This window comes from Polypterus senegalus, chromosome 1 (assembly GCF_016835505.1).
Source record: "Polypterus senegalus isolate Bchr_013 chromosome 1, ASM1683550v1, whole genome shotgun sequence".
Taxonomy (NCBI): domain Eukaryota; kingdom Metazoa; phylum Chordata; class Cladistia; order Polypteriformes; family Polypteridae; genus Polypterus; species Polypterus senegalus.
In genome coordinates this window covers 330,882,184-330,905,718 of record NC_053154.1, presented here as the reverse complement: position 1 = coordinate 330,905,718, position 23,535 = coordinate 330,882,184, and the positions used below count along the sequence as shown (strand labels likewise).

The 23,535-nt window shown below is 49.4% G+C and overlaps 1 protein-coding gene across 2 annotated transcripts in view; it reads right to left on the bottom strand.

The window, feature by feature from the left end:
- Positions 1-18,443, bottom strand: part of deaf1 (DEAF1 transcription factor) — a 36,614-nt gene extending 18,171 nt beyond the window's left edge. For both annotated transcript variants that reach the window (XM_039738181.1, XM_039738190.1), the window contains exons 1-4: positions 18,022-18,443; positions 10,557-10,654; positions 10,011-10,140; positions 6,824-6,970 (exon numbers count right to left, since the gene is read on the bottom strand). In XM_039738181.1, coding sequence (XP_039594115.1) covers positions 6,824-6,970; positions 10,011-10,140; positions 10,557-10,654; positions 18,022-18,229 — 583 coding nt within the window. In that variant the 5' untranslated portion in view covers positions 18,230-18,443. The remainder of the gene's footprint in view (positions 1-6,823; positions 6,971-10,010; positions 10,141-10,556; positions 10,655-18,021) is intronic.
- Between the last annotated feature and the right edge of the window lie 5,092 nt (positions 18,444-23,535).

Here is a 23,535-nt window from a genome sequence, read left to right as displayed (position 1 = left end):
AGGGTGCGAGGGGCAGCGCGAGACCATTTTGGGTGATGTCTTGAGGTCTTCTTCAGGATTTTCTAGTAATCCTCTTCCTTCACTCCTTCTCTGAAGTGCTGCAGTTCCTTGACAGTACGACGCTGTCACCCCCAAACTTCACTTAGAAAGGCCTGTCCTGGTGACCACCTGGCTTTTTCATGTCCGTCTTGGAGTTGGGACGCCTTCCTCGTGTGACAGCTGCTAAGGCCCTGATGACAATGGTGGCTGTAGACACTTTGGTACCTGCTGCCTCCGACTCCTTCATCAGCTCCTTTGTTTGGGCTCAGCTGACGCCATCACAGTAAAGTCTGTTCATCTCTAGGAGGGAATCTGTGCCTCCTTCCTGAACGACGAAGCTTCTCTGTGTGTGTCTGCCCTCACAAGTTTGTGGTACCTTCAGTCATCTGGGCCCTGGCTGTGGAGTTGGCACATATGCGCACCAGGGGACCTGTGTTGTGGTACCACCCCGCATTGCCATCACTAGCTTATGACCAGATACTGTCATCTTGTCTGAGGCCACCAAGCAAGTGATGGTGTTGGAGATGACGATCGTGTGGGAAGAAGAGGCCTCTGAGGAGAAGCCCACCAAAAACTGGCCAGGCAAAGCCAGCATGCGTGACGGGGAGTCGGCTGCCTGCAGAGGTTTTAATCAAGACCCTCGGCTCTCTAGGCATAGTAGGAGGTGGGTGGAGGAGATCCACCTGCAGGACCACCGGAGTGGCTGTGGCTCAAGACAGGAGCTGGCACACCAACTGGACACAAACTGGGGGGTCTGATCAGTCCCAACTGGTGATGATGGTCGAATGCTTGTTTCTTCCATTTTTGTGCCATGTGCATGTGGCATGATGGGCTCTGCCAAGAGGGAATGTGGAGTTTTCTTCACGGAGATTGTCCAGCATGAAGCTCTTAGTCTGGCGCTCATTGGTTTATCGTCCCAAAACAAAATTATCTTAAATGTCTTAAGACACATCAGCACACCCTGGCATTGGCACCCCACTGCCACGCCACCTCAGGCACACTGGAGCACCACTGCTGCCCACCAGACCTCTGCAGGCCCACCGCATCTGAGCTCTGGGGGCGACTCAGATATCCGGTATCGGCATGCCAACCAGCTCTTTAATACCAGCTCACCAGAGACTTGGGATTTGGGCCCCAGTTTGGTTTCTTTGTCTTGTCTGTGTTTTAATTTTAAATTTCAATTCTGTTTTTAATTATTTTTAATTTATTATTTGCGCTTCATGCTGTTACACTGAGATGACAAAGGTTGCCTTGAATTGACTTAACTTTGTGGGCATCTTGTGTTGGCAGCGCTGATGCTCACTTCTGGATGCAGACGAGAATCTGAACATCACCAGCTGCAGCTTCCGCTGCTGGCATATCTGCCAGCTCCACTAGATGGCAACGTGAGACTGAAAACCCAAAGCTGCACATCACGAAGGTGAACGGGCGCGGCGGGCGCGGAGTGAAGCCATCACAGCCACACACAAAGTGACGGGCACTGGCATGGCCACTGCAGAGTGGCAGATCTGGGCTGCAAAAATGTCTGAAAAAAGAGGGGCAATCACCTCAAACTCTTCTCAGCCCTCACCCCACTCCTCAATATCCTGCTGTGTCACTTGGTGTCACCACTACCCTGATGAAGCTGCCACCCCCGGGCAGGGAACGAGATGTCTGAGAGATTGGTGACCTTTAGCACAGCCCTACACCATCGCATGTTGTTTTTATCCTGCTGGGTGGCACAGAAGGAGAAGAGGGGGTACGCGCTGAAGTGAGGCGGACCAGCTGGGCTAAGCTGATGTGCGTTCTGACGTGGCACCATGGACCTATTACAGTGCCCAGTGAAGAACCCCACACAGTGGGGCCATGGAGACCCTGGTGGTGTCGAGACGTCAGATGGGGTGGCCCATCCTGGGGTGCCAGGCAGATGGTGTGTGTGTGTGAGTGTGAAGATGAAGCCCTTAAAGAGCACAAATTACAAGAACCTCTCCATTGACGTGACCGCCAGTGATCTTGGGAAGGATCCTCCTGGCTCGGCGCATGGAGTTGGGGACAGCGAGTGCAGATGGTGTCACCTCCGACCCCAAGTGAGTGCTGGGAAGCGGAGCCAAAGGCTTGAATGAGTTGGCAGGGTGAGGAGGCGGTTCAAGGAAGTTCATTGGCGCCTCATAGAAGGGGCTGCAGAAGATCAGCCATGTTAGACACTTTGGTGTGACTCCTACAGTCCAGAGACATGCGGCTCAAGTGAACTGGCGATGCCAATGTGGCCCTGGGGTGCGTTTGGGGTGTGAGGGACTGGCACCTTCTCCAGGATTTCTTCCTGTCTTGTGCCCTGTGCTAGTTAAGGGGGCTCCAGCACCCCCCGCCACCCAGGACTGGACTAAGCGGGTTAGAAAATGACAGCCAAAGGTACCTGATTACAGTGGAGTGGGGGGTCATTGCCAGGAGGGCGATTTTTTATTTCAAAGCCAAGATGCCATTTTAAACTGGGGGGCCACTGATGTTGTCCAGTGGGCTTTTAAGAAACTTTGTCGAATTCTGATCTGAAACGTCAGGACCACACGGACCCCACACCTTTCTGGCAGTGTGTGTGTGTGTGTGTGTGTGTGTGTGTGCGTGCACTCACAGGACCTCCACAATCATAAACACAGAAGACACAAGGAGATCAAAGGAAACTCAGGTATTCCCAGATAATGGAAGCCGTAATCAGCGTCAGGGGGCCGATAAGACATCAAATAACGGGAAGTTCACGGTACCCTTAAGGGTCCGAAAGTTCTTAACAAACAGGCCAAATCAAAGCAGCACAGCCGCCTCGGCTCACTCCTTTGTTAACGTGTTAGCAGCCGCTACTAAAGAGACCACCCTTGGCGGCCAGAACTCAGCACCTTCAACTGTCACACGTCACCACGATGGCGACTTCTGTTACAAAATAAAACGGCTTTGCACATCGAACGGTAAGTGGCACATGAAGGCCCCTTCACTGCAGGGCTGTGTTCAGTTTGGGTCCCCACATTACAAAGAGAAGGTCCAGAGGGGAGCACAGGGGGATCATTGAGGACCACCAGAACAATCTGGGCGACAACAGGCCATTGAGCCCAACAACGCTCACCAACTCAACTGATGCCTGCAAAACAGCAGCAAGTCGAGAATCGAGGGTCCCTAAAGCACCACTTGGTCACACATTTCATGTCCCTGTGGTCCTCTTCCTAATGTTTGTGTGAAGTTCACCCTTCACAAGAGTCCAGCTGGGTCCCCGTGTTCTTGGTGACCTCATTTTAAAGTCACCGTCTCGATCCACTGGACTGATACCCTTCATCATTTTAAACACTTCACTCAGGTCTCCTCTTCATCTCATTACGCTGAAACTGTAAAGGCTCAGCTCTCTTCACCTTTCATCTTGATCACTGTGACGCTCTCCTCTCGGGACCACCCAAGAAAGACGACGGGTGCAGAATGGAGCTGCTAGAATCTGAACTAGAAACGAAACTCTGAGCCCATCACGCCAGCCTTAGCGTCGTTACACTGGTTACTGTTCTAGTGCTGCTGTGTCTTTATGGAGACCCAAACTGGACCCAGGACTCCAGATGAGGCCTCACCAGTGTGTTATAAAGCCTGAGCGTCATCTCCTGTGACTTGCACTCCACACGTCAAGGCGCTATATAACCTGACATTCGCTTAGCCTTCTTATTGGCTTCTGAACACTGTCTGGAAGTTGAGAGCTTAGAGTCCACTACGACTCCTAACTCCTTCTCATAAGGTGGACTCTCGATGTTCAGACCTCCATTGTGTATTCACACCTCACATTCTTACTTCCTATGTGTCATTCTTTACATTCACGGACTTTAAATGTCATCGTCCACAAAGGGCAACTGAGGAGGAGTAAGGACTGAAGGAGCCTCTGAACTGAACGGAGATGTGACTCAAGTGGACAGAAGGCATTAAGAAGGATAACGGGATGCAAGGTCGATAGGAGAGGCGCTATATAATAACCAGCTAAATATGAAAGCCATTGAGAGAGAGAGAGAGAGATAAATAAATAGATAGATAGAGTGAAAGGCACTATATACAGTAATAGATAGATAGATAGATAGATAGATGAAAGGCACTATATGATAGATAGATAGATAGATAGATAGATAGATAGATAGATAGATAGATAGATAGATAGATAGATAGATAGATAGATAGAGTGAAAGGCACTATATAATAGATAGATAGATAGAACTGAAAGGCACTATATGATAGATAGATAGATAGATAGATAGAACTGAAAGGCACTATATGAGTGAAAGGCACTATATAATAGATAGATAGATAGATAGATAGATAGATAGATAGATAGATAGATAGATAGATAGATAGATAAAAGGCACTATGTGATAGATAGATAGATAGATAGATAGATAGATAGATAGATAGATAAAGGCACTATATAATAGATAGATAGATAGAGTGAAAGGCACTATATGATAGATAGATAGATAGATAGATAGATAGATAGATAGATAGATAGATAGATAGCGTAGTTGGCAGGATTAGATAGATAGACGCACACCAGTCAGTCTGTCTGTCTCTCTGTCACTTAACGTCCTTTTCCTATTTCGTCTGATATCATAGCAGGTCCTTCATTTCTTTCTTTCTTTCTTTCTCTTTTTCTTTCTTTCTTTCTTTCTCTCTCTCTCTCTCTGTCTGTCTGTCTGTACATGATACGACTCGGCTCAGATTTGGCTCAAATGAGCTCCACTTATTCCTTAACGGAATGTGCTAGGAACGCCCAGTTTTCCTCCCAGTATGTCCCATGGTGGCCCCACAGGTTTTCGTAAGTTCAGAAAGTCTCCTTTAAAATCTTCAGATTTGTTTGTCATTAAACTGCGAGTGAGTTTGGTGAGACTTGACTTTCTCAAATGTATGTAAGTGGGGTTTTCTCCACTCGTCCCCCGATTGTCCCCTTGTACCCTCCAAGAGCTGCTCCTGATGGCAAACCAAATTCCCAACACAAATGAATGTAAAGCTGCAGTATTTTCAGCAGATCCCCTCGCATTTGGTTCTGACGTCGTTTCACTCGAGTATTTCAGTCTTTAGACTTCACGTTGCCGTAACACGTCCACTCAGCGGTGTCTTTAACTTTTTTATCTTATTATCCCGAGACGCTCAGTGACGCCAGCTAACAGCACATCACCCGAGGTGGCGCTCCATTGGCCATCACAAGTCTGTTTGGCTCGGTGACACTGCAGTATTACACCATAATATCAATAAAACGTCATCTGCTAGGACACAGTGGGCCGCAGGACTCCAGGGACCCCCACACCTTGACCTGATGTTATTTTGGACAAACTGAGCGAACATGATGGACTGAATGGCCCACTCTCATTACTGACCAGGACCACTGGATGTGCTCGGCTCCATCAGCTGTGTGACATCATTGAAGACCACCGCTGTGGATGAGGACCCCTCACATGTGGGGTCTGCTGGGCTCTTTGCTGATTTTCACCTCATGTAAAATACGCGTCCCACGACGGCTGGGGCTCCTCTCCCTGGCTTATGTTTAAGTTGCTTCTTCTTCTTGTCGTCTTTCTTTACGTTTCATTGTTTTCTGTTATTTTTTTCTATAATTTTGTTCTGTTCATTTCTTATTCGTCTAATTTTGTATCGCCTGTTAACTTCATTCCGTTTGGATTATTATTTAGTTCTCTTATGTTCCTTGCATTTTGTGGGCGGGTCCACCTGTCCATCACAGTTAAGGATCCGCCCCCAGTCGTGTAAAGGCAGGCTGGGAATTGAAGTCCATGGCGGTTCATTTTGTAGTTCATTTTGAATGCACGCTGCTGGATTTTGGTGGGATTTGTGACTTTTGTACTTTCTTTGATTTGAACCTCTGCCTTGTGGGTTTCATTTTATGACTGGCGTGTTTTGCTTATTTTTTTACTCCAGTGAACTCTTTTCTTGTGTTTTCCCTAATTCTCCAATACATTCTTCTTTTCTAAATTTTCTTTGCCGCATTGCTTTATACAGGCCGGGGGTTTACAGTGATCCTCTCCCTTGTGTAATAATCTGATTACATTTCAGGATATTTCATAATATATTATTTTGAACTTTGACACAGATTTTGGCCTGGTGTGGGTAGAATCTGGCCACTTTGCTTTGTGGTGGACCTCCTCAGGGCAGACTGGTGGGATTCAGGCCTCCTCTACTGGCTGTTTATGAAGGCCTCACCCCACTTTGTGTCATACCAGCTTTAGCTTTGGTAAAAGAGGGTGTTGTGATTTTTACACTGTTGGGTTATTCACGTTGAGTTTGTCATTTTTTAGGCATGTTGTTTTGATATAAAACTCATAATTTGCTTTTTAGAACGGCTCTACTGCCTTTGTCTGTCTTGTTTATGTCCATCCGCATTTCACCGCCGTTTTGCATATTCTAATCAGCCACGGCAGTCATGTGATCCACACCTTCATCTCGTTGTGACGTCACCTTTGAGCTCTTACAGACTGTGATGGCACAGGGCCGTCGTCGTCCAAGTCTGCGGGTGAACTCTACGACATGCGCACCAATATGAGCCCCCCAATTACGCCTTTGTCTCTTTAGGTGGTCTGCTCTTTTGGCACCCGAGACATTGAGATTTGTCTCCATCTTGTGGTCGCCCTCTTTCCTACGCCATGGCTCTCTACAGACGTTTGCTAGGTTTTCATCTTTGTTTCACCTTTCAATGTGTATTTAGAAAATGTCGGCCTTTACGTGCGCAGGCGTCAGAGTAACGCGTGACTCAGCTTCTAAAGGAGACTCAAACGCGGTTGTGCGGAGGACTCACCCGAGCCGAGCCGGTTCTTATAAAGCATCCCGCTGTTGTTCCGGCACCGCACTGGCAGCTCGTTCTCATACACTGAAGGGTCCCAGTTGTACTTTGTGCCTTCCTTCTCTGGGCCGGGCGTCAGAGGGGTTGATGGCGTCTGTGGACCTTTAGTGGAAATGAAGACAAAAAACAGATGGCTGAGGGTTTGGAGGAGGGAATGAAAAATAAATTAAAAAAAAAAGAAGCAAATCTCAGCAATCGTCTTGTAAAATGGCCTCCAGCGCCCACTGCTAAAGCCCACCTTGGTCAGCCAGCGGGCCGCAGCTTCGAAATGGCGTGACTGACGAGCGTCGTCTTTCTACCGGCAGGTGGCGCCTCTCGGAGCGACTCATCAGAACTAAAGAACGGCCGCGTCGGTCACACACCACACGTGAGGTCGCCCACGCCGTTCCAGTGTGTCAGACTGAAAACAAACGGAGTCAGGAAGACGGAAACCCGAGGCGACCCCTCGAGGACGTGCAGCCTAACATTCACCGTTTCACATTCAGCCCGTAAGTGACGAGGCGCGAGACACCGAAAGACGTCGTGTGAAATGAGGGGCGAGGCGTGCGATGCCAGGGAGATCAACCAGCGGCACACAACAGCAGACGGAATGACGGAGCTCAACTGAGCGGATGGCGTCTCGTTAGTCGCCTCGACTCGGCCGCGAGGTTCTTCTACTTCTGCCTCTTTATATTAGTTTTTATTTTTCGATTTTTTCTTGGAAGTTCAGTTTAGTTTTAGTTTTCCTTCGTCGTGTATTTTTAGTTTTAATTTAGTTTTTATTTCACAAAGACATTTCTATTTTATTTTATACCTATTAGTTTTAGTAATTATGGCGTGAGTTTAGTTTTGTGTCACAATCGGACAGAACTGCACACTTAACGGGTTAGGATGCGAGTTTAAAAGCCGACTCCACTCCACGGTTTACTGTCTGGGTTTGTTTTTGACCGATAAAAATGAGCAGAATCAAAACCAGGTAGTGAATAGGAACAAGTTCATCATTTTTAAAATATTTTCTGTCATTTGTGCTGAACAAATCTGCGCTGACTGTTGACACTTTTTATCTTTTCCTTTTATTGCCCAGCATGTGATAAATTGAGGTGAATTTTAAGGTGTGAGGGTTTTTCACTCTCAGTGTCTACAGCACAGCACATCTCCTGCTCCAAGACAATGTGCTTACAGTGAAGGCCCTCAGTATTACAGTCACAAATCTCCCATCCAGGGCTTTGTTGTGTTCTGTCCGCCATATTGATCTCTGATTCCATCTCGGGCACAAACAATTTATAGACAGAATTTTGACACCTGCAGGCCTGAAAAGATCAAAAATCAGACAACAGAATCGACTGTGAGGTGTGACCATGAAAATCACGGGGGCTTAGGCTTGAGTCAGTGTGCAGACCCCACCTGAGGGAAATAAAGAAACACAAGCATGTAGTGTGAAGGTGAGGGGCAGTGAGACTTGAATAGCCCACCATAAGAACATAAACACTTAATGAGCAGAGGAAGAGCAGGTAATAGGAGTGTAGAGGGGCACAAAACGACAGAGACAGCGTCTGAGATTAAGAACAATACACACATACGACAAGATCTAAACGTGTTTATACAGAGCAGGATCACAGGACACCTGGAGCCTACCCGGCAGGTCTGGATACAAGGCAGGAGAAATCCCTGATATGCAATATGTGTGATACGACTGATGTGAAGAACAAAGAGAATGAGATATTCAGCTGTCTGTTCGTAGAGAGAGAGAGAGAAACACTGAAATAAAGGAGGACAGATATTTTACAACCTAATTTTGTTACTGGATTATTTTCACCGTATCAGGTGTTTTGAGCTGTGAATATCAACTACAGAAATACAAAAACACATTAGTAGGTTTAGCTTTTCTCCACTTGGCAGACTCTCTTCGCCTGCCTACCTGTAGTTCAGTGGAGACGTCGCCAACTCAGGAGTTTCACCAGGTTTGTGCTGCTTTCTTGTTAAACGACGTTTTTAAAGTAAAAGTGATTGGTCAGCAACAATACGCTGATCTTGTGTGACGACCGTCAGTCTCTCGTTTGATTTTCAGAAAGGATTTCTTTCTCCTGTGCGAAGTGGCAGGTGAATTACTGTCGTCAAAACGCAGACACCCGAGACCCCTAAACTCGGACGTTACTCACTTGTGATTCTCCTGTCCATACGGTGAAGGTTTTGTGGAGCAGCACATTCTGATTTCAGGCGTTTAACTGACACCTCGATAATCAAGAAGCACAAAGAAAGGCGGCCCAGTAAGTCGCTTTGTATTCCACACGATTCACGTGCCCGTGTTCAGCTCGCTCGGTCGGCGCCAGTGCTGTGTGATCACCGGATGAAGACACGCGGGCGGCTTGTGGTCGAGGACTTTCTGTTCAGGAGTTAAAAGGGTTAAAGACTAACGGCAAGAATATTCATTCAAAAACGAAAACTACGAATATCATCCATCCATCAATTCTCCAACCCGCTACACCCTAACCCTAATATTTGTAGTACATTTGTATTGTGTTTCAGTTGGTCTTTCCAGCTACTTTATTGGTTTTGTTAAGTTTTAGTTCTTCATCCCGGCTTTGTTAATTATTTTATTGCAGTTTGCTAAAATGTTTCTTTGATAAGAGTTTCAGTTTTTCTTACGTCTGACACTCACACGACACCCCCAAACTTGGCCCAGTCCAGTCGATTAAACGAGAGCCTCCCACCCCGTGATGATGAGTCTTTAAAATGAGACTCGGGTGTCACTAGATCTTCATTAGGACACTCTGGATGAGGACCCACCAAAGCCCACCAGTGCTGTCCACCACACGACTTGGTCTCTCGTTATTCCAAGTGTCTGTCGCTCTTTGTGTAAAGATGTTTGTGTTTCCAGCGGTGTCCCCGAGTTCTTGGTGACGTCATTTTAAAGTCACCGTCTCGATCCACTGCACTAATAGTCTTCATCATTTCAAATCGGGTCTCCTCTTCATCTCTCTAAAGGCTCCGCTCTTTTCCTCATCACTCATCCCCTGTGGCCCCCCCATAATCAGCCTCGCCGCTCTTCTCCGGACCCTCACGTCACGAGGGGGCAGATGTTAAATATTCACCTCATGAGAACGTCATGTCTGCAACTTTGTATTAACCCTTTTGTTACCACCCAGACAGAGGGCCGTCATACCTGGCGTGATTGGAGTCGCCGGCCCCTTCAAGCCGCTGGTGTCCACGATGCTTCCATCCGTGTGGACCACAATCAGGGTGGCCTTCTGGGCGTTGAGGGGGTCTCCGAGTTGCAGAGTTGTCCTGCCAGCCTATGAAGTAAAAGATAAAAAGAAAGAAATTCAAAACCGTGGCTCCTTTGGCCTCCTGCCTCGAGTTAAGGGGTCTCGAGAGCTTTGTCACCTGTTTTAGGGTTGTGTTCACTTTTATTCAGACAACATCAGTCGGGGACACAGGAGTGTAGACTGGGGGGTGAAGCTACCCCCCCATTCAGAAGTAAAGCCCCTCTGTAAAGTCATCTTCAAAGGGGACATCCCACCCCACCTCATCCAGTTGTCATTAAACTGAGTGGCTCAAAACCCCCCGACCTCACTTTGATTTTGAATGTCATTAAGCCGAGTCACACACAGTCTAAGGTGGACCCTAATGCCCACCCTGTTGTTTCCAGGACCACCCTCTTTGACATGTCGGTATTTTGTGGCCCAGAAGCCTTTGACCAAACACTCACCAGGACATGCTCAGAGATGGACGCTGCGTTAGCCACCGACGTGGTGAACACGTTCTCTCCGCTGCCTGGGACATTTCCAACCGTCACTGTTGTCACCTCTGGATTGTCGAGAGCAAAAAGAGAAAGGGGAGGCTCCATTAGAAAGATTACAGACCCCAAAAAAGTGAACTTCCCACCATCACCCCATCCTGAGTCAGGGGGCTCAGCTCTTCACCGTGTATGTCACTGGCAGACCTCAGCACGTGCGTATTTGTGGAAATACTTCATCCATCATCATCATCATCATCAAAACTGGCACACCACAGGGCAGCAGGCTGAGGCCCCCGCTTTACCCCCTCTTCTCTTAAGCACAACTCTGATGCCATCCTGATGTTTGGTGACGACGCCACCAGCTCGACCAGGCTCAACCTCACCCTGAGTGTTAGCAACGCCAAGGAGCTGGTCATGGATTGTCATAAGCTGGTGAGGGGGCATCATGCCATTTACATCAGTCAGCACTTCAGGTTCCTTGGGGTGACCCCCACTGATGACCTTAAAGGGTCAAGTCACACTGCAGCCCAATGACACCTCTACTTGCTCACCCCCAGCCCTGTGCCAACTCTACAGGTGGGCTATGCGATCCTTTTTGTCGTCCTGGTGCGGTGGCTGCTCAGAGGCACTCACGATATCGGGACCACTCGCCGTCTCAGGCGGGACCCCTGCCACCCTGCACTGCCACTTGTCACACGCCTAAAGTCCACCTGAACACACACAACCCCCCCAGTTTCTAGCCCACTGCAATGAGCCTGATGAGTAATCCATGACCTCGTCACCTCCGCTAATGCCACTACTGCTGCCTCGCACCTGCGCCTGCGGTCACTTCCTGTTCTTAGTCCTTATTTAATTTGGTCTCTGGTGCCCGTTGTTCCTTTTCTGCAGAGGCACACGCAAGTAACGACATAAAGAACTGAATTTATGAATTCAGAAGTTGAAATATCGAGGACCAGTGGCAGCCAAGACGGGCACAGAGACTTCACCCATAGAGGGCAGTGTGGCCGAGACCCTCGGAGTGCTGTGTTACTGAAGAGTTCAGGCAAAGGTTAAAGGTTACGCTGCTAAAGCCACCAATGAGGCGTGGAGCCAAGCCGAGAGCAGCAAAGGCAGACAATCAGAGGGACATCAAAAGTGGTGTGGACAAGTGACGAGGAATGACAAGAGACGTGGGGATGGAAGAAGTCAAAGAGGGTCCGACTGAGGACTGAGCGGAGTGGAGACGTGGGAAAAGATGAAGAGGAAGAAGAAGAAGAGGGTCACCAAAGACCTCCGTCACACAGAAGTGTGTCAACATAGCAACTCTAGTGCAGACAAGAAGACGACGTCCATCACACTGACCACATGCCAACGGTGGAGATCAAAGCGGACGACCACTGACAGGGCCTTCATCATCTGTCTGTCCATCACTCACTCCGAGTGGACACAAACTACGAAGTTCTGAAAGGCAGACCACTCAGTCATGAGCAGCAGCAGCCCACCGTCCCATTGCTTTGTTAAACGGAGACACATAAGCGTCGTGCCATTCCCTTCTGCTGCCTTTAAGGGGCGCTATAAAGCCAGAGTGTCTGTCACATGGACATCCAAAAGGCCCAATCCAAGTCTGGAGTTGGCCCCCTCATGTGACGAGTGCCACTCAGTAACTGATGGCACCCAGGATGGCAGCGGTAAGCGTTGGCAGGGATCTCACGTGAGCACCACGAGGCGGGCAGACTTTCTTCTTGGACCAGCGTGGTGTCAGATGTGGCTGAGCTCGGCTTTGTACCCCTGAAGTGAGGGGCAGCCCCTCCAATCCGGCATCTTAAGACCTCCGCTGATAAATAAACATCTGACAGTAAACTTAGGAGGACCGCCAGATCATTTGGGGTGCTGTGCCAGGCGGGCAACTTAAAGGGTCTCCAGTCCAGGCTGCTACACTCAAGCTGAAACAAGACTCACATGCTTGGAGCGAGGGAAAGGCGCTATATAAAAATGCATACGTTACCAAGGAGCTGCAGACACGTCTGTCTATGGCTATGGAAATAAAATACTTTTAGGTAAAGGGGGCAGACGTGCCAAGGTCAGGTGGCGCTGGAGATGTCATTTTTCTTTAAAGCACAGGATTTCATTCTTATTGAGGATGATGATGATGATGATATACTTCATTAATCGCCAATCTTTTCACATGACCTTTGGGGGTCAGAGGGCAGGGTCAGCCGATTTTAGGTTAGGGTCTTTCTGAAGGACCCAAACGGAGCTCGTGATTCTAAGAGCCTCGTCGCATAAAGAAATGAGATGCCAGCTAAACTTAAAGGGTCACTTTAGGCTTCCTCTTTTATTGTCTGCTGATGCCCCATGAGCCTCTGCTACAAAGCATCGCTGAGGATACAACACATACTGTACATACAGTATTTATTTATATTTATTAATATTTATATATATTTATATATACACATTTGTTTTTTTTTTAATTCCTAGAATACGTTTAACTTTAGGACACACTTTCATGTGGTAAACGCATACACGCCGTGCTTGTGAAACACCAGAGTTACCCTTAAAAGGTTTGACACCTCGGGTGACAGTTCTGTCCAAAAATGGGCAAAAGGCACGAGACGTGAAACCCTCGACCTGCGGCGACGGCCCCCCATCTGGGCACAGCAGTCCACTCGGACCACCCAAAGGCTCATAGTGTGTGAGGGTGTGTGACTAGCCATTGGGCTATCGGCAGACTGCAGATGTGGGGCAGGATTCAGTGCTGGACCCCTGGCTGGACCCACTCACCCACATGCCAGCTGCCCCATTCGTGCCAGTCTCATACCCGCCTACAAACACCATTTAGAAATCTAAGAGGAGATAAAGGAGTTCATCATCTCGGGAGGCATGGTGATGCAGTGGGGGGGCTCTGGTCACCTAATGGGACCAATGCACAGGGACCCTTCAGAGACCACCACACCATAAGAAGTCACTCCAAACCAGTTTGGTTTCTTTTTCCCCAATGAGTTTAGTGCGTTGTGCCGAGTTCTTCAAATTTCCCAAACCTTTCTATGATTTTGAAGTGAATTCAGCAGGTCACATGGGAGGACATTAAGGGAAAGACAAGCCACAAACTGTCACACACTGTCACACACTGGGGGAACAAAAGGAAGAGAACACTCCAGAATGACGCGGTGTGTGTCTGAGTGTACAAGACGTTCTGAGAAAGACAGTGGGGGGTCTGCAGCCCACCCCAGGACCACCGGGTGCGAGACAGGAGACAGCCACACACAGCGGACCACCAAGTGACACTCAGTCGCCAGTCAGCTTAACCTGCAAGTCTCCAGGGAAACAGAAGGAGACCCTCAGAGGACTTCAACGTGAAATCAAAATCCACGGAAACGCAGCGCCTTGTCGAATACTCGACCGAGTCGGAGGGTCTGGCGTTCCTGCAGACAGTCAGCCTGGTGGGTGACACGTGATGTGAATACCCCGGACTGCCAACAGGTGCCACAGTCTCGCAGTCAGCACTGGACGTGAAACCAAAGGACTGGCAGGGCGAGGGTGCCACGGGTAGGAAGAGGTGCCCGCACTCGAGGTGCCAACTGAGCTCAGAGGGTTAGAGAGACGGCTCACATTTCAAGGTGCCCCTCCCAGCAGCACGAGAGCCCATATTATGGGATGTGAGGTGCGCATGTCCTACGGTGGTCAAGACACATTTGTTTGTGATGATGATGAAGAGTCAGTGGGGTCCTGAACTAATAAGAGGTGTGCGCCGAAGCCCCGCCGAGGGTCCGTTTGTGTTGGGCACCAGTCTGTCATGTGACGTTAACGTACTTTACTCCAAGTTTACTGGGACGCTGTGAAGCCTTGGCGCCTGATCTGAGTAACACTGCCATCTGGTGGCCTCTGTGTCATTTACCAATGCCTGTCACGTAGACACACACACACACACACACACACACATCACACATACGGTGGTCCCTCTGCTCCTCCGAGGGTCTCCTTGAAAGGCCCTTCAAACCCGGCAGGTCCGACTCAATAACATTTTAGACGTCGCTTTTCTATCGGGGTGAATGAAGGGTTTCTCTCCTCTCTTTTCCGCTCTTCACGTTTCCTTCTCTTTCTGAACGGAGTTGACTTTCGTTACGTTTGATTCGATTAAACAGGGCGCTGCTTGCTTTTAATAAAAACGACACGTAGAAGCTAAATGACAATCAATGCGTAGCCGCGAGACGCGGATCGACACTCGCCGGCCGACTCGGCTTGGACATTCGACGTCTTCAGTTACGTTTTTGTTTGCTTTTCGTTTCCATTGGAGTCCCGGGTGCCCGGACTGGCATTGTGTATTTTACAAAATGCCTAAGAAACGCTTCACTTTCGAAGACGATTCCACACGGCAGACTCCCACGTGCCACGTCTGTGAGGCGAGACGTTGGACTCGAGGCCCCCTTCACTCCTCTGAACTTCCCGTCACTCCCAAACCACAGCCTGAATTGCTGGCTTCCTAAAGCGTTGGGACGACCCGCCGGCTAACAGAAGAGAGGCTCACCCCGCCTAGAGCTGCGGACCAGCCGTGAATGCAGCGTCCCTGCTCGTCAGTCACTTGTGCCATCAAAGACCCCCTTCGCTTCTCTTCTGTTGCCCACAAAGCAGACACCCGAGATACTGGGAGCCTCTCGTCAGATGTGACGGCCAGCACAGACTCCGCTGCCCCCGAGTGTCCGCCTCGGTCTGCTGCCCCTAAACCCGCTGACGTGGTCTTCCTCAACATTTCATCAATGGACTGAGATTGTTGGCTTCTACTTTGTGTTCCTGTGTCTGAACCCGCCTGCCGTGCCCGTCATGTGCGCTCATTAGTCTGGTTTTAGCCACTGGACCCCCCCACCCATCCATTCTCTGCTGTCGCCCCCAAGACCCTCCTCTACCTCGCCCTCCAAGCTCCTTGACCGCTGAGGACTTTGCTGCTCCCATCATCTCTGCCAGTCAGCAGGCCTCCTCCTCCTCCTCATCCTCTCTGCCACTGATGTCAACTACCCTCACATGTCCCCCTCACTCCACACCACTCAGCTGCCTTTCCTTTTGTATTCCAACATGTCTGACCGGCGCAGAAGACCACCATTAACTCGCACAAAGTCAAACGTCAGTTCAACTCCACAGCGCGGACCCTCAAGTGAACTTCTGAGGTGTCAGTCTGGGCAGGAAACGACACTCGCGAAGCAGAGGTGCCACGGCTGGGCTGGGGGCTTTACGGACTGGCGCTAAAGAAAACACCCGAAGGTGAGCGGCAGACTCGGCGGTCCGATGACATCACACTCTAACTGGCATGTCTGGCACACCACGCACTGTTAAGGTGAAGGCTCTGGACTTCGGACCCTGAGGCTGTGGGTTCAAATCCCACTACTGACACCGCTGTGTGACCCCGAGGGGTCCCTTCACCTGCCTGGGCTCCGTGACCCGCCGTACCAATCAAGTGATGCAAGTCGTCAGCCAAATAATAAAAAAATAAGAGCAGCAAACGACAGCCACGGGCTACGGGGACGGCAAGAAGGACGTGTGGACAACGGGGAGGAAAAGACAAAACAGAGGCTTTGGGACCCTCGACACGTGGAGGACTGCACGCTGGGCAAAGACTGGCACTCCGAATGCCAACTGGCCTGCGCCGAAGGTGCCACACCCTGAGGCGAGGCTCTTAGGATCGACCTTCTGCCACCCTCAGACTTTAAGGGGGCAACGGCAAATCGCTGAACTAAATCATAAATCGACGTACACGGCAAAGGGAAGGCCGCCATCTGTGAATACCCGTTAATGGCAGCGAAGAGCAGAGCAGAAGGACGAATCCCCGCGAATTGGTAGGCGCTGGACGGGCACTTCAGCTCAGTGGACTCTTGTAGCCCGCAGACAAAGAAAGAAAGAAAGACTTTGAAACAGAGCGGAAAACCAAGGAGTCTGAAAGTGGCCAACATCAATGGAGCTGCGGGCACGGCGTGTTGAGCCGTTATCACCCGTGTGTGTGCGTTTACGTGAGAGACACACACACACACACACACTCGCGTGTGCACATTACATACAACTAGGACTACACACACGGCGCTGGACTCACGCCGAGTACCCGGGTGTCGGACCCCGTTAGCCAGTCTAAGGGGTCGGTCGTTTTTATACACACCGATGGCTTTTCTTCTCACGCCACCACTAAATGGGTCTACTCGTGTACGATGGCCGCCACTGCTTGAAGTGACTTCACACACGACCACGGGCCCAATTCCAGCCGCCATTCGTTCCGTCAGCTTATCCTCAGCTGGTCCCAGTTAGAGAATCCTCTCGCATCGCTTTACCAGCCCTCAAGTCGCCTGTCCTGATTTGTTGTGCTGCGCCGTTTTGAACCCCGGCCGGGACTTCAGGTTTCTCTAATAACCACTTGCCATTTAAAATGGCTACCTGAGGAAACGCCTGGCTGGCTTGGGAATGTCTGGGAAGTTGGGAAGTCCCCACTGGGAAAAGCAGACCATTTAGAGGAAGCCATTAGGACACTGAAGGGAACGGCTGCAGAAAGTGGGGCTTAAGAGACCAAGACATTCAAAACCAGTCACTGCCAGCAGTAATGCCAAGAGCAGCACACGCCCGTCATGCATGTCTTGGTGACATTTCTAAATCAATATAATGGCGTCACGTAGCCATTTGTATAAAACACACAAACCCAACCCTTTGGTTGTTAGAATTTCTAAACCCCCTGCAGGCGTCCCCAGTACCCACAACACACCCAACACGTGCCCACCTGTGCCCGCCTGTCTCTCTCTATGTATTCACAAACGAGTCTTTTATGTTCTCCATGAAACGCAGAAATCGTTTGGTTTTCTTTCATTCCATCGCCCCCCCCCACCTCACTTACGTTTTATTAAATTACATTCCGAATATTTAACAGCTGGACTGTTTAATGACTTTTCTGTGTGTTCTCGTGGATTTGACGTGTCCTTCCTTACCTTGACGGGACGCCGGCAGGCACGTGAACGCGCACGCTGCCACAGAAGGGCCGGCGATGAGGACTCGGGGCAGTGCCAACCACTGTGCCACCAACACTCACGGACGCCCAGCCGCTCGCTCTGTTTTGCCTAAACGAGCCACCTGGCGACTCCATAAGCAATGGCAGTGAGCCCCGCGATCTCGACATTTCTGAACTCGCCACACGGGCGCCCTTCACTCCTGCAGCGGGATGCCGCCGAGGTCCACACGTGATTCGTGCCACAGCGTCCGTCATCTTTCTCCTTCCTATTTGTGTGTGTGTGTTATTCTTATTATTTCGGCGAAGAAGCGACAGCCCCAATGCCCGCCTGTACGTACGCAACCCCCCCGGCGGGCTCAGCGAGTCTCCCCTTCACTCGGCGGCTACACGCGCCGCGCGCGACAGCTTGGCGCCTTCCTGGGGCTCGCGCACCGCACCGCGCCGCGCCGCGCCGCCCGGCCAGCCGATCACGCGAACACTCGCCTGCGAAAGCAGCTTCGGCCTCGTCTGGGTTCGGCAGCGACTCGGCTGCCATGTCGATGTGATCCCGTTCCCCCATTACAGTCACTGCTGTTACTTCGGCCTCTGACTCGGTCTCCGATTCCGCCCCCGCCCCCGCTACAACAGCTCCGGAATCGGACGTCTCCTCCTCCAAGCCGAGCTCCTTCGTCGCCGATTCACACTCGTCCATATCGCCGCCGGGATGGGCCGAACGCGGCCGAGTGAATCCGGGGCTGAGAGCTGGGCTTCTCCGATGTCGCCGGCCTGTTCCGAGGCCTCCGATGCGAGGCGAGGGAGTCCTCGACGTGAGTCCGGCACTTCATAAAACAGAAGCTAACAAATAAAGCGCACAAGTAGGCCACTCGCTTTCTGAACGAAAACACAGGAAGACTGCGGAGCGGAAATAGCCGAGGAAAGCCGAACGTGTCCGAAAGATGATACGAGCGGCGGTGGGCGGGGCCGGGCCGGGCGGGGGAGAAGTGGGCGGACACGAGAGAGCGGGGAGAGCGCCTGGGTTTCGGCTGCGGCAGGTACGTGCGGGTCCGGTAATGAAAAGACAAGCGGGCAGTAAACGGGAAAAGAAAAAGGAACGCACGTGAGTACAGTCGGCGCCGTCCTGGGGTGCTGCCGGTGTACAACTAATGACATTTTATTTATGAAACTTTTCAAACACTTGCGCTTCGTCGCGAGCGCCTCATTCTCCATGGGACAGCCAGACTCGTGCGATATTCTTATCCATCGGATGGATCGCGGGTTGTGTCCAAAATGAATCATCATCCGACACAGAGAGAGTCGAAGGGTTCATTGGACAACAAAACTATGACGAGGAATATTGGGATAGGGAGGGCACAAGGCTCCAAGGTGGAAACGGGCAGGTCACCACAATACTGTACTCGGGTACCCCTTGTCCTTATTTTGAAAAAGACACTCAATGGAAATTCTCACCAGACGGACCTCAGGCTGAAGTCCGATCTGACAGCAGTACTGTAGGAAACGGGCGGAGCACACAAGAAAACCATTTTTAAATCAAAGCTAACCCGGCAGGTAGTAGCAGTCAAGTGTCAGGTGAAAATTGTCTGGAGGAGAACAGGCCATCAGCCCAGCACATGGCCTGCCAGTCCGGTCCACTTAAGTAACATCAAGTCGAGTAGTGAGGCTCCCTAAAGTCCTCCTGTCCACCACACCACTTCGTTCCATGGATCTGTGGTCCTCTTCTTAATGTTTATGCAAAATCTTTCCTTAACAAGTGTCTAGTGGTGTCCCCTGTGTTCTCAATGAACTCATTTTAAAGTCGCCGTCTTGAACCACTTGGCTTGTTCCCTTCGTCATTTTAAACCCTTCAGTCACTCAGGTCTCCTCTTCATCTCCTAAAGGCTCAGCTCTTTTCATCTTTCCTCCTAATTCATCCCCTGTAGCCCTGAATCAGCCTCGTCGCTCTTCTCTGGACCATCTCTAGTGCTGCTATGTCTTAATGGAGACCCAAACTGCCCCCAGTTCTCCAGATGAGGCCTCACCAGTGAGTTATAAAGCTTGAGTGTCACCTCCTGTGACTTGTATCGCACACGTCATTCTGTCAGCCTGCTTAATGTCTACAGACAGAGCTCACTAATATAGTTGATCATATCTATCTATTATATAGTGCCTTTCACTCTGTCTATCCATCCATCCAGCACTGCTGTGTCCTTTTCGTAGCCTGGAGACCCAAACTGCCCCAGATGAGGCCTCACCAGTGTGTTATAAAGGTCGAGTGTCACCTCTGGTGACTTGTACTCCACACATCAAGGCGCTATATAACCTGACAGTCTGTGTGCCTTCTTAATGGCCTCTGAACACTGACAGGACGTTGAAAGTCATGAGTCCACAGCAAATCTTAAGTCTTCTTTCAAATCACTGTGTATTCAAACCTCACATTTTTACTTCTTAAATTTCATCTGCCCAAGCCTGTCTTCTGTCTGGACTTGGGATCTTGGTGACAGAAAGAGGACTCCTTGTTAATTTAATAGATTCTCGATTATCTGCAAGTCCCCCTATCTTGGTGTCATCTGCAGACTAAACCAGCTTGTTACTTCTGTCCATCCATCCATTATCCAGCCCGCTATATCCTAACTACAGGGTCACGGGGGTCTGCTGGAGCCAATCCCAGCCAACATAGGTCGCAAGTCAGGAAACAAACCCCGGGCAGGGTGCCAGCTCACCACAGGCCACACACACACATACCAAGCACACACTATGGACAATTTTAGGACTGCCAATCCACCTGACCTGCATGTCTTTGGACTGTGAGAGGAAACCCACGCAGACACGGGGAGAACATGCAAACTCCACGCAGGGACGACCTGGGAAACAAACCCTTAAGGGTCTCCTAACTGTGAGGCAGCAGCACTACCCACTGTGCCACAATGCCACCCTTTGTTACTTTTATTCCTATCTAAATCATTTATAGATTTTAAAAACAGCAGCAGCCCCCTCACTGACCCCTGCTGGTCACCACTCTTAACGTCAGCCAGTTCTGATGAAACTCCTCACACCATCACTGTCTGCTCCCTGTGTCTGAGCCAATTCTGCACCCATCGACACCCCACACCCTGAACTGGCAGGCAGAGTGGCATAGTGGTTAAGGGTCAAACCTCAGACCCTGTGGGTGTATGTCCTGGTCCAGCTACTGACACCACTGTGTGACCACGAGCAGGTCACTTCAGCTGTCTGTGCTCCATCTGGATAGATAGATAGATAGATAGATAGATAGATAGATAGATAGATAGATAGATAGATAGATAGATAGATAGTGTGAAAGGCACTATAAGATAGATAGATAGATAGATAGATAGAGTGAAAGGCACTATATAATAGATAGATAGATAGATAGTGTGAAAGGCACTATATAATAGATAGATAGATAGATAGATAGATAGATAGATAGAGTGAAAGGCACTATATAATAGATAGATAGATAGATAGATAGATAGTGTGAAAGGCACTATAAGATAGATAGATAGATAGATAGATAGATGAAAGTCACTATATGATAGATAGATAGATAGATAGATAGATAGATAGATAGATAGAATGAAAGGCACTATATAAAACATAGTGTGGCAGGCAGTTGGGGTCCTTGCCCAACCGAGATGCCCCTGCACTCTATATTCAGGGGGAGCATCCCTGGACAGTGCAATACCTCCCCCTGGACACTAGATGGCTGCCCACCTGAGTTGGAGCGGTGTCTTGGTTTCCCACAGGGCTCCATGGGAATTGGAGTTGGGTACAGCCCTGTTGGGTCCTGCCGGCACCAACAGAGGGCGCTGCATTTGGAATTCCTGAGCTTATGTGGGCAGCAGGTTCATCACACCTGGAAGTGTAGCCGGAACTCGGTAATCAAACACCTGGAGCACTACTGGGTGACCTATAAAAGGAGCCAGCGACCACCATTTAGGGGCAGAAAGAGGACAAGGTTGCCTTTGAGGAGTGGTGGTGCCAGAGAGGAAGGAGGAGTGCTTTAGTGTTTGATTGTGTGCTGGTATTTGGGACTGTGTATTGCCTGTGGGACACGAGGAAGTCATGCGCCCACAGGGGAATAAAATAAATAGTTTATTTTACATGTGCCTCCCGTGTCCAGTCTGTGTCGGGTCAGGTGTTATATAGCTCTCTTCTTACAATAGATAGATAGATAGATAGATAGATAGATAGAGTGAAAGGCACTATATAATAGATAGATAGATAGATAGATAGAGTGAAAGGCACTATATAATAGATAGATAGATAGATAGATAGATAGATAGATAGATAGATAGATAGATAGATAGATAGATGGATAGACAGATAGATAGATAGAGTGAATGGCACTATATAATAGATAGATAGATAGATAGATAGATAGATAGAGTGAAAGGCACTATATAATAGATAGATAGATAGATAGATAGCTAGATAGATAGATAGATAGAGTGAAAGGCACTATATAATAGATAGATAGATAGTTAGAGTGAAAGGCACTATATAATAGATACATGGATAGAGTGAAAGGCGCTATATAATAGATAGATAGATACAGTGAAAGGCGCTATATAATAGATAGATAGATAGATAGAGTGAAAGGCACTATATAATAGATAGATAGATGGATAGAGTGAAAGGCGCTATATAATAGATAGATAGATGGATAGATAGATAGATAGATAGACGTCAAGAGTCCCAAGTGACGGTCCCTGCCCTGTCAGTGTGGTGTCTGTCTGTGTGTTCTTGTCCTGGCAGTGGTGGGTTTCAAGTCCTAAATGGGTGACTGTGGTTGTCCAAGTGTACCCCAGCCAAGGCTCAGATGACCACAACAAGGCATATTTCATTCCCAGAGCCCTCCCGAAGGCAGCCCTGCCCTGTTGTGCCCCGCCATGCCCTCTATTTGTTGGCACATCAGAGTCATACACCAAAGCAGGTTTGATGGTAACATAACAAGCAGATGGGTTGTTCCTGCCTTACTCCCGATGCATGCTGGGATAGGCTCCATCCCCCCGGTTAAGAAGATGGATGTCTGAGTGATACCCACAGATACTAAGGTGCCCCTTTCAGTTGTGGTCAGTGTTTGTGGCCCCCTTGTGTTTAATTGCCTGGCCTGCAATAGAAATCCACTCGTGCAGAACTTCTTTATGTTCCCTGCTCTGTGCGCCAGTTAATCCAAATGACCATCAATACCCCAATAATCCAATTGTCCTTTGTTCTCTCAGAATTTGGAGCCAATGTAGGATGCACTTTAAGATAGAGAAGCTCTTATCTGTGGTACCTCTACATGAGCCTCTCACACTTCTACTCAATCCAATGTCCTGAATTAAAACACTAAGAGACTTGTCTTTAGATAATCGTCATGTCTTCACATCCTATGAACAATTCCAACTTCTCATCAACGCAACTCCTCCGTTACGTTCAAGTTCGAGACTTTGCTAACCGGAAGCTGCCCAGTTATCCCAGGGGAGTCCAGCTGCAGGCAAGACAGTCGGAAGCCTCGGAACGCTTGAGTGACACTTATACAAGCTGAGGCACCCGTCAGTGGCATCTCTTTGACTCCGCCCACTGTCCAGGAGCCACGCCCCTTGCCTCGCCAGCGTGCCGATGCCTCCTGTGTGTCACACGCCCGGCGTATCATCTCAGGTCCTTTTACTTGTAGCTCTCACCTGTGGGGTCTCCTGGTGGTCCACCGTGGCTGCAGGTTTTCATCCTAACCCTTTTCTTAATGAGTGCCCTGTTTTTGCTGCTAATTAACTTCTTATGAATTCATTTTCATTGACTTCTCTTTTAAGATTTGTTCCCCTGATTTTCTTCACCAAAACGTGAAGTGAGGGGGCCAGCAGAAGACCACCTAAGTCAAGGCCTCAAACTCCAACCAGCTTCTCAATGAGGCGCCGAGTCTCGTCGTTAATGAAACTCACTCTTTAACTCCATGGCTTGTTGCTGCTCTCTCGTGGTGCCACAGCAGACATTTCTGAAATTGTTGATTTCCTCTTTTCTAAG